Below are 18,170 nucleotides of genomic sequence, written 5' to 3' on the forward strand. Positions count from 1 at the left end.
GACCTAGGGCTCTCAGGGGTGGAGTGGAATACCTAACTCAGCACTTTCAGCTTCTTTACTGCATCTGGAGCCAAGGAGGGTGGAAAATCCTGTCTGTACCCTGCTTCGCAAAAACATGGTTTGCCAGAAGGGCAGCTGAGCTATTGTTTTTTTCCCTTCTCCCCCAGAAAACAAGTTGCTCTCATACTTACATAGCAGCTCCCTCTGCCTCACCAGAAAAGACCTAGAATTGGAAAGCTTCCATCTTCGGATTAAAAAGGGTGATATCAACAGTTTTGCTGTGAAGAAAAAAATCCAGAACGACTCCAAGAAGAAACACTGAACAATCTCAGATGTCTCAAGTCCCTTCTCACCACTAGTTTCTCCAGAGCACACTAGACTGCTGAGGAAGATAGACTCCATGGATTGTTTGTCATCAAAACTTTTAAGATATTTGAGAGCATAAAGAGACAAAAGGTTTTGATTTCAGCAGACAGCCAGATTGCTATACCTGTAAAAGAAAGCTGTTTCCTTCCAAGTGGCAGCTCAAAACCTCCCCAAGACCCCTTTAAAAGTGTTAGGATGAGGCAAGCATGCACGGTGGCAAAAAGAGTCCAAAGGCAGCAGCAAGTGGTACATGGCTACTCCATCGTAGTTAGAACAACCTCTCCAGCACACCCACAAGGCTGCCTCTCCAGCCTTCCTGAAATCCAGACTGTCCTTGCATGTCTTCACATTCTGCCATCAACAGACCTCCCACTCCAGCCCCATGCCTCAGCCAGAGAATCAGGGGCAGAAAGCAGCCCCTTGTGACCCCGACCTACATTTCATCAACTAGCATGACAAGACCTTAATGAAAACTCTGCAAAATTATGCTGTGAATATGATCATGATTTTTTTCATGTTTCACAAATATGTCACAATCCTAAGCCCTTAGAAGCTGAAGGAGATATTAACTACATGCACTTTTTATGCAGTTTGTCACATTGCAGCCACAATCTTTATCAAGATCAGAAGCTCTTACACGTAAGTAACACACAGAGAGGAGAAACTCTTCCTTAGCTGTGAGACACTGGGCCCTAATCAAACCTGCAGCTTTACCTTTGTAGCAATAAATATGGAAAGACACACAGGTTTCAAAACACATGTCAATATATATTATACTCATCTGTCAAACTATGGAAAAAGCAACACTAGTTTAGCATTATCAGACACGCTTGATGAGCCTCTTCTGTAACACAATACACTGGAGCATCCGTGCGCTGCGTGGCTTGCATTCAATGTACCAAACAAAACTGAAATCATCTTGCCAATAAAGAAGTTACAAGTTTTCATACATCTTAGATTTTATCCTCAGTTTTACAACTCATTTCAAAACCCTGCTGCAAAGAAAAGAATTGAAGAAAACACTGCTTCTAACACATGCACTATTAAATATTCAGGCCTTGATTCTCAAGCAAATTCTTTGCCTCCAATGACAAGTTAGACATGCACACTTTGGCAGGTGTAGGATCTCAATTCCTCTGAACACAAACCCACAGTCTACCACCAAGCAAACTCTCTCATACCAAATCTGCTGTGTGTGTACAGATGGGTAAATACTGACACACACCAAAGTTTCTCTGCTGAATTCACTTATGATTGAACTGCCTCATCACACCTCAAGGCACAATATCGTAGCACAGGGAAACTCTGGTACTCATCTTTCCATCTCTCCCATCATATAGGTTATACTGGCTCACTGACCACAGAGCAATTAAGCTCAAAAAAAGTGATTTCACAAGAAAACCAGCAGATTTTTGAAATCCTGAAAGAGACATTTAATTAAGTCAATTGGTGCATGTCCAAGGGCTCTCCCCTTCACATTTTACAGAGAAGGAAAACAAAGCAGAGTCCAGACCTACTTCACCCAAGAGGCCTCAAGTTCTTCTTTACCCAGGAGAAAACTCCTGGACTTCAGCTTCAACCACTAAATCTGCTTCAAAGCAATTCCACTGCTAAGCTAACGGCTGCAGGAGGCTGCTCCTATAGCCCAGCAGATGCTAATCTCTTCATCTGCCACAGATACACATGCCATTGGGGTCTGGACAGGATAAACTGAACAGATGTTTAAGTGCACATTCAGCCTGGGGAATCATCTCCAGAGCTCAGCTGCTAGCTTCACAGGACACAGGAACTAAGGGATTTCTGGAGAGCTTTGCAGGACACAGGAACTAAGGCAATTCAGACACCTGTCCTTTTTTGTACCGTTGCTAAGGGAAGCACTAATGCCAGCAGGAGGGTGGAAGCAGCATGCTTGTGTCATACCTATGGCTCCCAGATACATCCAACCCAGCAAACTGATCCATACCTAATGCCAAAAAGAGCATCATGACATAAAGCCTCCAGCTCCTGCCATGTGGCCTGGCCTGCTCTCAGGAGTCTCTGAGCAGTTACGCTCTGCACAGCCTGAAGGGCTGCTCCCAAAGCAGCGCCTGGCCCCTACAACCAAAATGCACAAGGCAGCCCCAACTACACAAGGAAAGCTCTCCATTTTCCTCCAGTAAGGAGACAGGGAAAGAAGCCCGGACAAGGATTTTAAAGATCTCATCAGGATATTGACCATCCCAAAGTTATGACATCAGCTTTTTTTCATTCACTGAAATGCACAGGACTCCTCCGAGGCACAGGACTGCTCCGAGGCACTCAGAGAGTGGGCAGAGAGATTCAGTTTGGTAACTTTGGAGGGACCCTGGAATTCTTCTGGGGGAAGATTCATGAGCCAGCAACAACACAGACCCAAATGCAGCTGATGCTTCACGCCACAGCCGAGCCACACTTATCTACACCAGCGGACTCCAAGGGCTCGCGCCTACCTGAGGTGTCCCAAGCTGTAGTATCGCGACTCTCCGTCCGTGGAGCGAACCACCTTGACGGTGAACATGGGCTGCAGCTGCCGCAGCTCCAGCAGCACAATGGCCAGGTAGTGGATGAAGAGCAGGGCATCCACCAGGGACACGGCGTACTGCACTATCCCTTGGTAGTTGGTGTCCTTAGAGTCCAAGATGCGAACGCCGTAAAAGAGCCAGTAGGAGAACACAAAGAGGAATATGAGGACCAGCAGAAGGGCCCGAAACACAAACACCCTCGGTAGGTCTGCCTTGGGTTGGCGGAAAAAAAGAGCCCAGGTCCCGATCAGGAGAATGAGGAGTTTAAACGCCACAGAGATGAACAGTCCCTCACAGACGGTACCACACGGCTCCAGATCATCTCGCCACAGGATCTGGGGTAACAGAATGAAGGCAATGGGGGTAAGGAAGACTAGGAGTCCGAGAACAGCTGCCACTGTTAAGCTCAGGTAACGTTTGCAGTCCAACCCAACGCTGTCTTCCAGATCCTTACTGATCCGGGCAATGTCCTCCTGGGAAATACTGTGCTCAGAGGTGCCTGTGATTGCTGTTGTGGTCTCACCCCAGTTGTCATCCTGAAGGAGGAAGAGATAAATAGAAATAACATTGAAACAATCAGGCTATTCCTTCCAGAGGCAGGATGTTCTATTTTTCTTGCCTGGAAAGACTGCTATGACAGCCTTAAGTTCCAGAAAAAATATACAGCAAAAGCAACACCTTAAACATAGTGAATAATCAACCCTGACAATTAGTAAAGGTTTGGAAACAACAGCAACTTGTCCAAACCAGTGACTATAAACAGGTGCTAAAAGCCCATAACTGCAGAGCAGGTAGCTCTGCTTGCTCTGCCACTCACTGTACCCCCAGAGGTTCCACTTCCAGCACATTTAACGAGTTACATGACATAAGTCTTGGAAAGTGTAGTAATCACCAGTTCCCATGTCCAGGGCAAGGACTAGTATTCTTCCAGCCCACAAATTCTGCAGTGCAACTGCACCACAGAAGCACCTGGAAGGGAAATTTTCATTTCAGCGTTTCAAGCCAGTTGTTTTTGTTACACAATCAAAAACATGTTCACACATTATTTTTCCATCCTTAATAGAAGCAACCACACCTCCAGCAAGTTCCTCCACTTCACTGTCTTTTATTCTCCTCTACAGTAGCACTGCCCTCAGCAGCTGACAATCTAATAAAAGTTTAGCTAAACCAACACATCACAGGTGATCACAGAGGATATTTTCAGGTATGGGGCTTTTAAGTTTAGAGGATCCTAGACTGCCAAGTAGCTCTGGTATTACAAGCCAGGCCATTGTCAGAAGCCACTTACTCACAAAGAGGCTTACCTGAAATACAGTCACCATGCTAGCAAGTTTCAGATTACATTACGTGTTCTCAAAGTCTCATTTCTTCCCTAGCTAACATCAGACAATGTCTGCACTGGTTCCCCCATGCTACAATGCCTCCAATTGCTCCTTCCAGGTGCTGGCACAGCCAAAGAGCTACACTGACATGTACGGATTTGACTCACAGCTGCTGCTGGAGTGACTCATGCACATGGAGGCTCCTGATGCTTCCCACAAATGCATGCCAAAGAGTGGCTGTGCATGTGGCTCTGCTGCTTGGCACCTTTGTAGCCACAATGCTCATTCAGAACCACATTTTTGCTTTTCTTCTTAAGAATATCTTCCTGCAGCCTGTGTCATTAATAGGATTTACAACTTCCCTCAAACTTCTCCAACTGCACATGCTGACCAAACAACTTACTTGAAAGAGACAGGCATAATTTTAAACCTTTATTCACTTCTTTTTAAGAGCTAGAGGAAAGAGTCTTTGGGAAAGGACTAGACTGAAGCAGCACAACTACTTGGAACAATTCCCAACTCCATGGATTTAACTTCTAAAGCACTCCAAGACATGAATACCTCCCATGCCTAGAGCAGTAGGGTTTTGAGACAGACCAACCACAAATAGTCAGCATCTTGAATTAATATGAGGGGTTTTTGAGTCACTTCTCACCAAAGCAGAGGCCCCGGAAGAGATCTGCATTGTAGTATGTCCTGAAAAGCAGCATATTCCTACCACACTGTACTCTTTAACAGCACCTCTGCAATTCAAGCATTTCAACTATTTTATGTTTATGCATTAAGTAATTCTGCATAGTTTCCTCCATTTGATGAGCTGCAAAATTGTGCAGAAAAGAGAAGGAACAGGAACACCAGGGCAGCTTAAGGCTACATCCCAGCAGACAACAGGCAACCCTAGCCACAGTCTAGCCCTTGCAACTCTTGCCACTTTGAAAAAGTGGACTACAGCCTAATGCAAAAAATTGTGCATTTATATGGAACCACAGACTCAGAGAATGCTTTGGGTTGAAAGGGACTTCAAAGATCATCCAGTTCCAACCCTCCTGCCATGGGCAGGGTCATCTTCCACTAGACCAGGTTGCTCAAAGCCCCATCTAACCCAGCCTTGGAACATTTCCAGGGATGGGACATCCACAACCTCTCTGTGCAATCTGTTCCAGTGACTCACCACCCTCACAGCAAATAATTTCTTCCTAATATCCAATCTAAACCTACCCCCTTTTCAGTTTAAAGCCATTCCCCCCTGTCCTATCACTGCATGCCCTTGTAAAAAGTCCCTCTCTGGCTCTCTCTTCAGATACTGAAAGGCCACAAAATAAAATCACCTCAGAGCCTTCTCTTCTCCAGGCTGAACAACCCCACCTGTCTCATCCTCTCCTCACAGGAGAGAAAATATGAGGCTAAATCTCTAGTGGTACACAGTTGTTGGACCTAACTGAGGACACTACTCCCTAGGAGAAAAGTCTGGCTCACACATCAACTTATTTAGCTTTGGCTTTAATTGAGGAGGGCTGCATGAAAACAAGGACTTAGGAATTCACCAGTGCCTTCAGAACTATTTGAAAAAACAGCTGGGACTCATGAAAAGAAGCAACTGATTACAAAGCACCGAATTACAGGACATGAAATGAGTACACCCCTAGGTACACAAATACTGTTACAAGTACCAGCACACACACTTTGGCTGGAAACTGCACACTGATTTCTTTTTTTTTTTTTTCTTTTTTTTTTTTTTTTGTAAAGGCAGAAGTGGAGCCCCAGAGCCGAGGAGTAACAAACCCCAAACCCAGCCCAGGAGGCACTGAAGCATCCTGCATTCTAGGTCTTGCAGCACCAGCCCTTATTTGAAAATGAGTATGTACCTCTACATCACCTGCTGGAGCAGAGCACTGGATCCATCCTAGGTACAATCCAAATGCAGTATTATTCTAGTTTTTACCAAACCCCTGTTAATGTACTAGCTTTGTCTGAGTCCATCCTCTTTCACAGCTATCTCACACTAGTTTCACATCTCTTGATTCCTTTCCCTATTGGAATCCTGGTTCTAATGCACTTTACAATATTACCCGGAGCAAATCCTGGTTAAAAACTGAAATACGCATAGAACTGAAAGGGCTGAATTAACACACAGTGAGACAGATGTTTCTATAGAGCTTGACAGATGATACTCTGGAGAGAGAGTCGAAGTAGTGCCCAAGGAATTGTCAGGTTAGCACTGGTGCTGTCAGAAACAGCACCCTCAGAACAAGACAGAAGTGACTGAGACCGTGGCTGTATGCACGAGCAAAGGGCACCCACAAGCCACAATTCTTTACTAACCAGCATGCAAGCAATTCTTTCTTCCCACTCGCGAGCCGGCGAGCCCCGCTCTCTGTCCCACAACACACAGTGCGGGTTTGCTTTCACGGCCTCCTTACCTGGCCCTCCTCTGCCCGAGAGGCGTCATTCCCCAGCAGCGGCTCTGCAGGAGGCGTCTGGATAGTGACGGACTTCTCAGACCGACTGCCATCTTTGCTCCGGGGAGATTTGTGTCTGTCCCGGCTCCTTTTTCAAACAGAGGAGGAGGAGAACAGTGTTAGCAGTAACTCCGTGGAGCAGGGCCTGAAAGGCGCTGCACTTCTACCTGCAACAGGTGCCCCACGCATTAGATCAGCCAGCTTGTCCTTCTCTTGATCAACGTAGACTCAGGCTGTGACAAAAGAAGCTCTGGAGGAGGAAGAAAGGGACCTTGCCCAGACAAACCGACAGCCTGGAGGCTGGGACAGACCACCCCCTCAGTGATAGCAGAGGGGAGAACAGGGATCCATGCCCACCACCTCACGCTCTCTTAAAACGCCTTCCATCAGTGCTGTGTTTAAAAGGAAAGCCTGCATGCTACAAACAACTGGCAATTCCATTTGGAATTTACTGGTCTACACAGTTCTCCACCTACAGGAAAGTGTCTTGCAGGGACATGCCCAGTTAACACAAGGAATTAATCAATAGAGCTTTATTTCCTGCAAAGCAGAGTCTTGTCATCTCTGACCTTAACACTGTAGGACAATTGGTGAAGTTTATTTCCACTGGTTAATAACCTCAAGTTAACCTCTCACAAAGAAAGCAAGAACATCAAGGGTACAAGGCCAGTCTTTATTTCCAGAGCACCCTTGCAGACCTCACAGCTTCTCATCTGAGAAAATCTCAAGATGAATTAAGCCCCACCAATCTGCTCACCAATGCTTTCCTCCCTGTTCCCACATGGACAAGAAAGCAGCTTTTGCACTGCAAACCCTCACTGTGCTCAGAGACTGGCTTAGCACTCATGAGTATCCCAGCTCTGCCTCTCTTGGAATTACCAAAGCCCAAAGGTTTCATGGGATGACACTTTTTCCAGTTTACGGGCTCTAGGATTTTTATGTTGTTTTTTGAACTTTGAGAGCTTCTTTCCACACAGCATTCTAAGTTTAAAAGGACAATCTGTATTAGGGGTTGGATGCTAAAGAAGGGAAAAAAGGCAAACTAGACATGTTTTACTCGATAACTGGACTGTGAGCAAAGAGACTTCATGGAAGAATTATTTTTCCAGCCACACAGGGTAATTGCTTCCGAATTGCAAAATTATTTTGGACCAGCTCAGTAATAAGTTGCAAACAGTAAGTGGCACATATTTTACATGTAAAACTAAGAATGATGTAGATAAAAAAAGAAAAGGAAACGTTCCAAATAATCAGAAGTTTCAGAGCAGATGGGTTTTCAGGCTGTTGAACTACCACAACAGAAAGGACTTGCTATTCAAGTTCAGAAAAGCCCGACTTCTAATCCAATCAACGCTGATAAAGGACTTGTTGCCGACTCAAGTACCACTCAAATTCTATTTAAAAAAACCTCAACACACCATTAACAGTAGGCTGGAGGAGGGTGGGGAGAGGCAGGAAACCTTATTACAGAATAAAGAAATGGCATCAGAAGACAACTAGCAATTATTAGTTTAGGAAGTCTAACACTCTTCTCCCCAGATAGTGTACTCATCCCACACCCTTTAAGAGGGGACTTAGGTGATCTTTTCTTTCTGCTGGCATTGCTTATCCCAAGCTTTTTGGCCACACATAACCCCAGTATGCATCCAACAGGTTGAATATCACTGAATTAGCAGCTTCAAGTCTCCTCACTGTGTTCCCCATGAGGACATTCCATGTCTACCTCCTTCAGAGACATGGGTCCACTGATTTTATCCTGGCTTACAGTTCTTTTTCCCACTGGACATATCCTAACTTAGAGCAGTAAGTAATTAAAAATAAACATTTCCTTACCCTTGTCTGTGAGCTTTTTTGGAGTGACCTGAGTAGTGGGAATATCCCGAATATGTTGATTCTGTATCCATTGCAGCAGACATCGGGTGCGCACGGAAGGGGCACAGATTTTATTTACAAGATAAGTTCCTGGTGCTCCTGAGGTGGAGTCCGTGGTAAAAGTGCTTTCCTGGGTACTCTTCGCTTCCCAGTCATCGGTGAAATCTGGTCCCAGAGACTGAGTGAGCTTCACTTAAAAGGAATCTGATCAGGGGGAGGGGAGGGAGGGTGCTTGTCTTCTCACGATTGACCTAAGAAAGGAGAAACAGGCATGGAAGTGCACTCTAAGCAAAGCAAGACATCATCCCTGTTGCAGGAATTCCCTCACTCTGGCCACATATCACACTCATCAAGCCTGTCCTGCTCAGCCTCTCTTTCTGATCTAGTGAAATATATGCATTTGAAGAACTCTAAATTAATTCAGTGCATCTGTTTTGCAGAATTTAGCCCATTCATCCAAAAATCTGGAAGGGACAGTCTAGGTCACCTGGCAGGGACAGTGACTTGGCACAGCAGCCTTACATACCAAAATTCACCCACAGAAGAATGACCAGGCTTGGCTTTGACACCACATCTCTTCTCCTGCATGACACAGCCCAAATAACACCCCTTTCAGAACAGCAGCATTACAGCCTATTTACAGGGGGAAGGGATGGGAGTGAGGGCAACTTCCCTAGGAGAAATGCTGGAGAGAATCAGCCCACCATGTCTGAACCTGCTTTGTTTTCATAACTGTAAGGTGTGCCCATCATACAGGCATTAGTTACTATACAATCAATGCACTGTGAACACCTCCCTCTCTTTGTAACCTTTGCCTCCAGAAGCTAATTCGGGCCCCGAAGAATTCAATTTTATTAAAAATCATCTCTAAATATACACATACTAATAACACTGGGGAGAGTCTATTAGAGATCACATCTAGCTTATATGGGCCAAAGCTTCCTACAATGTACTTCCATTTGGAACAGCAGCTGAAGTCACATCTGTAAAGGGCAGAAGAGGGTCATGCTTTTTGGAGCAGGGCAACATTAGAACAATTCCCAACAGTAACATGTCAAAACCCCTGAGCCCGGTGGGAAGGAAGCGTAGACATCATCCCACTTTCCAAATCCACATCCTGTGTTAGGTGAGAAGAGAAATTGAAAGGAGGGGAGTTAATCACTGGTTTGGGGAAGCACATGCAAATAGGGAAGAGGGAAGGGTTGCAGCTATGGACAGAGGTACCTTGGCACAGCCTGTGGCACACAGGAGCACTCTCACATGCCTTCTGCCTAGGCAACTGCTGCCTCCAGCCAACACAAGACTAAAGTCATGCCATGCCTTCAGAGTGGGCAAAAGAGCACTTTAAAATTAAATTAGATCCCTCTGTAATTTTTGGCTCACAGGAGTTTTTGAAGCTGTTAGCAATAAAAAAGGCAACCACTTCTTTCATCCCTCTCCTTCATCAAAGACAGAGGGACAGCAACAGAAATCCTGCTTTGGCCAACTACTCTTGCCAGCCATAAGATTCCTCCACTAACACCTCCACAGAAGCTCGAAGCAGCAAGCAGTGCCAAAGAACTGAGCCTCTTCCCCACAGGGCTCCTTGGCTGGAAGGGCAATCCAAAACAAAGCAAAGCAGCACCCCCACTGCATCCAGAGCTGCAGGTATTTGCACAGCACTTGGGTTTTCCAGGGCTCTTGGAAAGCACAAAGGCGTGGGGACCTTTTGTGTACAGGATTCCCAGTCTCTAAGGGCATGTTGTGCCTCAGAGAATACAGAAAGGACAAATAAGGATGGGACCATAATGCCCGGTTTCAGGAGGAAAGGAATGAGGATGGATTTAAATACAGTAAAACAAAGCCAAGGCACAGCACAGTTTGGAAAATGGCATAATTACTGTAACAAGAATAAAAATCCCCCAGCCCAGGATGTGATGTTAGCACTCGTTAACTCCCTAGATTTGCACACAGCTTGTACCTTACTGCTCCAGCAATAGGCTCATTAAAGCTGATTTTTACCTCTACTGTCCTGCTAGGCAACATAGAAAAATCCTTTCCCTGTGTTTGCCTTCCTCTGATAAATGGAGATGAGGCCATGACCCCCCTACGTTCAAAAAGCACTATGAGGAGATGGCTACACAGGACTTTACAGTCATTAGGCACCACAGACCAGAAACACCCTCACAAAAGGTGACAAGTTATTGTAGTCTTAAACCACTGTTTGTGATGTTACGGGAGTCCCTTCGAGAACAGCCATTACCTTTACAGATACATATCACTGCATTATAGGAAAAGGAAAAGCAAGGAGAGCTGCTAAGAGACATCAGTAAGGGTTACATCCTAGCCATCTAGGAAAGTATAAACTCCCACCCTTTTCCTCTAACCACATAAAAGAATTTTCCCCCAAATCCCAGGTAAAATAATCAGAGCTGAGGCAGGGACTGGGAATAGAGCTCCTCTTTTGACCCCTGACCCCATCAGCACAGAATCATACCTCTCTGGAGGCCTCTGGGAACATTTCTGCAGGTAGAGGCTGCTGTGCAAATGCACAGGCTGCCTGGGCAGGTACCATGAACAAGCGCTGCCCATTTGATGGTGAGTGAAGTAAGGCAGTGCTTGGGCACCAGGCAGAAAAGTCCAACACAGGAACATCAGGGCAGGCTGGATCATGCCAACTTTCCTTTTCTGTGTAAGCAAGAGCAACGGTTTTGACACAGCTCTGTGAAAAGTCAACAAGGCGGCCCCCAAAAACCATCAAGTCTCCTGGATCACTGTCAAAAGCAGTAATCTCAGAGGCATTTTCCAACCTAAATGATTCTAAGATGAACTCAGGGACTCTGCACCTCCTCCTTGCCCCAGCTGCAGGATACAACAGTGCCTAAATAGATCTTCCTGTTGAGGTACTCACAGGCCAGTCAGGAACAAAACACATCTGCCCAGCCTCAGCTGCAAAAAGCAGAAGACCACTTCTGCTTTGGTGCCCAACTGAGACTGATTGTCAAGAAGGCTTCCTAGATTTGTCCAACAGAGTGTAGCCTGGATTGCTAGACAGATACCACTCCCAGCCAAGGTGGGAGAAGAAGCACAGTCCAAACACACATTCCTTATAGCCACGCCAAGCCAGTTACCCACCTCCTGCTCCATTTCACAGCAGGAAGGCTGGGCAGCCTTACACCACAAAAGCTTCTAAAACTACTGTGGAAGAGGTAAGAAAGGGACCAAAAGACAATTAACAAGCTAAACTACATCTCTAGGTTGGAGCTTTTCCAAAGGCACAGTCTGGAAGAAGTCAACACTGGATTAGCCATCACCCCAAGAGTGCCCACTACTAGAGCCTGAGGACACCTAGAGAAGACAAGCTGTACGTGTGTCCTTCATAACACAACCATATCCAAACTAAGCACAGTCTTTATACACCCCCACTACTAAATCACTATTAATGATGATTCCTACCCTACCCCTCTGGGAAGAACAAATGTTCTGCTTAAAGCAGCAGCCCCATCATTTTGGGGCCTCATCCCTTCACAAAAGAGCGTGAATTCAGAGTACAACGCAGCCAATCTAAGTGGCTTCACAAAAGATCATTACATCTTGCAGGACTCTGCTGAAGGCATGGTCTGTTTGCAGAGCTTCTGGCCCTGCATGAAACAAAGCTCTGTTGGCCTGAGGGTACAGTCGCACTGTATTTCAGCGTTGACAAGAAAGCTGGTGTAAGTAGCTTCCACCTCCGCACCACGGTTCACCACTCTCAGTTGTGTCAACACAATTCTCAGCAAGCAAACAGCACTGCTGGAAAACAAAACAAAAAATCCCTTTTCACCCCCCTGCCACGCTTTTGTCTTGGATCCTTTCCGTGACCTAGTTCACAGCACAGCTCAAAACATCAAAACCAACATCAGGGTGAATAGCAGCACAAGCAAACAGCTAGAGGGGAGATGGGAATGCCTCCTCTGCTCCACCACGGCACTCGCATAAACTGTACACCCAGAACTTTTCTCCCAGCATGGCCAGCACTCTCACTTTGCCTTTCCCTTACTCACTGATGACAGAAAGAAGCCAAGTACTAGATGGAAAACAATGGTAAGGGCACCCCAAAGTAAATTTTGGGTCCCTGTGCTGGCAAGGAGGACTGCCGCACCCTGCACAACAGTGAAGAAATGTAGTTACCCCTGAATACCGCAGAGATCACTGTAATTACAGTTTCTACGCAGCTACACAACTCATTGTAACTCCCTCTTTTCATACGCTCATAAATCTCAAAAAGAGTTCTTTTGAATTGCTATTTTCCACACTGGAAGCCCAATCCTATTTCCAATGAAGCTTGCTTTGTGATCGTCTTCAAGGGAGAGCAGTTTGGCTCTCAGCCCAAGAGAAATTTAAAAGAGCAAGTTACATCTTTAAATCAAAGAGGGCAAATGCAAACAACAGCTCCCTTTTACATCCTATGCTTTCCCAATGGATTTCCCCCTGTGAAGTTGAGGCGAATAACTCCAGAGCAGCTCATCTTTGAAATCTTTGCACAGTTTCAATCTTGCTCTGTTTAAAACTTGCAATCAATTAGAGCTGGTTTACCAGTCAGTTCATGAAGTTGTACGTATTTGCAAGTGCCATCTGGAGCGCAAAGCAGCCACAAGTGTCCGTGAGGATGTGTGCAGAATTCAGCTCCAAACGCTGTCAGCCTCACTTGTTAAACAGCACCAGCTGTCTGTGGGGTAATGAATGCCCACAAGCTATTGCACTGAGAAATCTTTTTTCCCTTCATTTAGTGAAACGAAGAGCTTTGCAAATCAAACACACTGAACCTCAAGCGCTGAAGGTTCAAAAGTAAAAACAATTAAGACGGCTAAGCAGCGAGGAAGTTTTTCCAACTCTGGCATTGGCTTGGCTGCACAGTACTGCTGCAGCACATTCCCATTATTCACTTCAGGAAAACGAGAAGTTGCGTAACTTCAACTGCAGACATAGTAAGACCTATGAGCAATGCCACAGGAACCTCTAGCTTTTGAATTTCCTGAGCAGGCCCCAATCCAGCAACTTGATCTGGAAGCACATAAGTTCATCCATGCTCATCTACTCACAGAGCCAAGACTTTCAGTTTTAACGGGCAACGAGCTTTGGGAAACAAGGTTTTTCTAAAATATTTGTATTTATTTTTGCATGTCATTAAATAAGATCAATTTTGGCCTCGTATATATATATACAAAACTAAACCATGGCTTTTACTCTACGGTAGATGCTCTTGATTTGCAAGCCCCTCATTCTAAGAAAACCCATTTAGTAGTCAGCAAATTCAAGCCCTCTAGCAATAGGTTCTCTTTTCTTTTGCTTCTCAGAGGCTCCTCAGAAAGATTTCACAGATCCCCTGGAATTTCCAGCACCAAAGCTGAAAATCATTAGTCCGTGACATGGATATATCAGAAAGAAAAGCCCTTTGGTTTATTGAAGCAATCCACTGTTTAATCAGAACATGCAGCAAGACAGGTCTGAAAACACAGCAACTGACAAGAGAAAAACCCAGGCAAAGCCACCTCTCAGATGAGCGGAGTTTCCAAGCAGTAATCCCCAGTCTCTTGTCCCCCTGTTACACAGCTGGAAGCTCTCTACGTGGGGTCCATCTATGAAGCTCTTCCCTGGAGGATGTCCTCTCTCCACTCCAAGAGCCACATCTGTGCTGTCCAAGTTTCTGAAGCACAATGAGCATTTGAGACTATCATGCAAACTACACCTCAGTGCCATCCTGTCAGACTGGTGAAAGCTTGTGCTTCCTCACTCATGGGTGTGTTCCATGCTGCCAGATCTTCCAGTGCTCCTCTTAACCCCAGAGCCACGTAATGTGGCACAAGGTATTGTGGCCTCAGCCTCAGGACACCAGAGCACCTGGGACTGTGCACAGGAATACAGTTTTCCATACTGACATTTAAAACAAAACAAATGGGGAAAAGATTCTCACAAGACACCGCTGACTCTGCCTATCCCAGCAGGCAGCACCTACACCTCATTTTCAATATTCGCTTTTAGCAATAGCACTTAGATACTGAGTTAGCATTACAAGGTATGAACTGGAAAATGTTTCTCTACTGAAAGAGCACTCCCTCCTTTAACACACTTCATATCTGTCTGCATTTTCTACTTAAATTTAAAACAAAAAAAGAAGTCTACAGACCCTGAGAAAATCCCCAGGACACAGCACAGTGGGACTCCATAGAATGGAGTCTCTCTATATCTGCCTCATGCTCAAATCTGTACAAGCCCAATGCCATTCTGCCCGTGCAAGGAGAGAGGGCAAAGGTGTTGACCCCTGAGGAAATAACCATTGATTTTTAATTTGACCCAAGTCAGAAAATTCAGACATACAGGTTAATGAGGAATTAAAAGAAGTACTAAGATCATTTTTACATGGGTTCATTTTCTTCTTCCAAGCGATAGTACCAGACATGGAGAAACATGAGCTTACTATTTCCCACCAGCAGAACTGGACATCACAGTTCTCCACGCAGGTCTGCCTCTCAGGTCCCCACACAGCAGCACAAGCCCTGCAGCAGCAGCAGCAAAGTCACACTTCTGATACCATCCTTTGCTTTGGCTGCAAGAGGTGGGGGTGTAAGGAAGGCAGGCTACAACAACACAACATGCAGTTCTGCTAGTACAACCAGCAGTCGTTTGGTACTCTTGTCCTAGTACTGTATCCCAGCCTCACAATGACAGGAAGCCCTCTCCAGGTGCACATATCCATAAGACAACAGCCACCAGGAACAACTGCCACTACTAACCAAAACCAAAAGGCCAGAAGCAACCACCGGGAGCTGCTGGTCGGTGGCTGGGAGCAGTCAGATATTTGCCTGGCTCGTTCCAGTACAGCCTGGGATTATTCCAAAATTTCAGCTATAGGGAACATTTTTAAAGGAGGCTTTCTACAAGACTCCATTCACATTTATTTTTCAAAATTAACAACTGTAGTGATCACAGAGCCAACGCTGGCCTCATAACTGTGGCCAGCTAAATAGCCAAACCCCAGTGGGGGGAAAAGAGCCAAGCATGGTCAAAACGAAGCTTTTCAAAGGTGGCAAAGCACTGTCGAAGCTCCCTTCTCCACAATTCTCCTCCTTGAAGTCAGCTCACAGGCTGATATCACAGAACATACTTCATAACATCCGAATTTGCACATCCAGCCAGCGTGACTCCATTTCTTAACTCTTTATAGCTGCACAGATCTTATGGGCCGTTCACTACTGACAAACCCGGGGTCAAAAAATCCCACTGCTCCGGTCACTGAATCGCCCACCTGCCTCCTCAGATCGAAAACCCTGCCATCAAGTCACTTATGCTTTCACCGGTTCTGCAATTCAAAGAGTTCAACCCCTGGCACAAGAGAGTTAGTTCACCACCTTGACAACCTTCTGAATAAAAATCCAAACCCCCTGTGTTATTTCGCAGCAGCACTCCTTCCCGTCACTTTTGCTCCCCCTCCCGTGCTGCCCAGCGGGATGAGCCCGAACACAGAGCAGTTTGTTTCACACGGCGTGGGCAGGCAAGGCACCATCAGCATTCACACCAGCGCGGAGCCTCTCGCACGAACAGCGCCCGGGCTCCTTGCAGGGCGAGGTTCGGCAGACACAGCGCTGCTGCGCCCACGGCCCTCGCCGACACCGAGCGGCTTCTCCCGGGATGCCGAGATCGCGGACCCGCCGCCCCAGCAGCCTCACGGCGGGCAGGCTGAGCCCCGGCCGGCAGGAGGGAGGCCCCCGCCCGCCTTCCACCTCCGCCCAGGCACGGGAACCAGCGCGCAGCCGGAAAGCGCCGGGCAGGGCAGCGGGACGCGGCGGGCTGGCCCCGCAGCGGGCACCGCCGGGGCTCTCAGCCGCACAGCCCGGCCGGACACGGACGCTGCGGCCAGGCGCGGGAGCCGGAGGCTGCCACACCGCCGCTCCCGCCGCCCCAGCACCGGGGTCCCGGCGGCGGGAGGGCGTGGTGGGGGCAGCGGCATCGCCCCCCCGCACGGCGGCCGGCCCCGCACAGACAGACGGGCAGATGGACGGACTCACCTCCCTCCCGCAGCCGTCCCATGCTGCTGCCGGCACCGACCCTACCCTCCGCCGCCACACTGCTCCCCGCCACCTTCCCCGGCGGCGGCCGCCGTCGCTGCTGCCGCTTTCCGCTTCCTGTGCCCGGCACCGCCCCGCACCCCGTCCCGCCCCCGCCGGAGCCACCGCCCCCGGGCGAGGCTCGCCTGCCCTGGAAGGGGCCGACCTCACGGCAGCTGAGGCTCCGGCACCTAAATCCCGCTGGAGCCGAGCCCTGTTGCAGCCGCACCTGGTGGGGCTGTGCGGCGGGACCCGCTGCTTAGCTCCCAAGGCCTGATTTGACTCTTGAACCTCTCCCCGTGGTTCAGCCTCCTCTGCACCTGGGGCGTACACACGCTCCTTCACATCTCCTGCCGCTGTTTCCCCATCGCCGCCCTCCTTGCTCCCGGTGCCCAGCCCATGAGCCCCGCAGCTCTTCCAAGGCTCTGCAGCTCTCCTCCACCCAGCCATGCTCCTCGCCTGTCCTGTGCCGTCACCTTCTCCAAGAGAAAGATCAGTCCCTTGGAGCTATCCCGTCCCAGACTACGGTGTTCTTGCGTTTCCTCAAAGGCTAAGTGTATTGCCATTCACTCTAATGCCTCACTTTCGCGACAGCTTGGTCTGTTCCTCCACCCAGAGCCTGCAGCTGCAGCACTCTTTGCCCCTGGTCACAAGAGGACTTCCATGAGGAAGGACCTCCTACCGCCCAGGGAGAAGGGCTTGGTTTGCCTGAAGCCTGCCTTGGGCACCAAATTCCTGGCACCACTTGCTCTAAGCAGGTGGAAAGGGAAACAGGACAGTCCTATGTTAGCACAAGTGATTTTTTCTACATGTGTTGCTCCTATTTCATTCCACCTTTGGTTTGTCTTACCCTTTAAAAATATTTAAGTTTTCAGGACATACAATGAGCTAGCAACTGGGAATGTATGAAAAAAATCTAGACCTCCTAGATTCCAGTCCTGCACTTTGAACTGCTCAGGTTCACAAATGCCCAGGCCACAAATGGAACAAATGCACAAGAAACTGAAGTTATTCCTATTTGATAGTATATGTTTTGCACTATTGTGGCTTCTGTAGATGGCATCTTTTATTTTTCCCCTCCACTTTGCATTCCCTCCCTTTTTCCAAAATAATGCCAGTTTTATTTGTGGTGCTTGCCCTACTCAACACCCATTAGACCATGGAATGACTTCACAATGAAAGTCAACCAGGAATAACAAGAAACCTTTCCATATCACTCCGATTTGGTAGTTACATTACCTCCTATTTTGCATGGCATACATGCTTACCCAACCCTGTGACTGACTGGAAGAGTCTGATATCAACTGATAGGCTCCATCTTGTATTATGCATCAACATGTGTCTAAACTTGCCCAAGGCCCGAGTACTCTGCTGCATTCCAGGGACTGTCTCTGCCCTGAAAAGCGTCTGACACCCTGCTGAAAGCCTGCCTCAGTCTCGCTGCCTGCTGAGGGCTCTCCACGGCTCATGGGCTTGCTCATTTTGTCACATTTTGCCCTGCTCAGAGGTGGGTGAAATGTGGCAAAAGACAACAGGCTTGAGCTTAAG

General features: G+C 47.4%; 1 protein-coding gene across 1 annotated transcript in view; it reads right to left on the reverse strand.

The window, feature by feature from the left end:
- Positions 1–16,696, reverse strand: part of VANGL1 (VANGL planar cell polarity protein 1) — a 45,689-nt gene extending 28,993 nt beyond the window's left edge. The window contains exons 1-4 of the mRNA XM_041410952.1: positions 16,584–16,696; positions 8,521–8,810; positions 6,649–6,775; positions 2,835–3,442 (exon numbers count right to left, since the gene is read on the reverse strand). Coding sequence (XP_041266886.1) covers positions 2,835–3,442; positions 6,649–6,775; positions 8,521–8,603 — 818 coding nt within the window. The 5' untranslated portion in view covers positions 8,604–8,810; positions 16,584–16,696. The remainder of the gene's footprint in view (positions 1–2,834; positions 3,443–6,648; positions 6,776–8,520; positions 8,811–16,583) is intronic.
- Positions 16,697–18,170: the final 1,474 nt, after the last annotated feature.

Source organism: Onychostruthus taczanowskii, unplaced genomic scaffold (assembly GCF_017590055.1).
Source record: "Onychostruthus taczanowskii isolate IOZ18803 unplaced genomic scaffold, ASM1759005v1 scaffold34, whole genome shotgun sequence".
Taxonomy (NCBI): Eukaryota; Metazoa; Chordata; class Aves; order Passeriformes; family Passeridae; genus Onychostruthus; species Onychostruthus taczanowskii.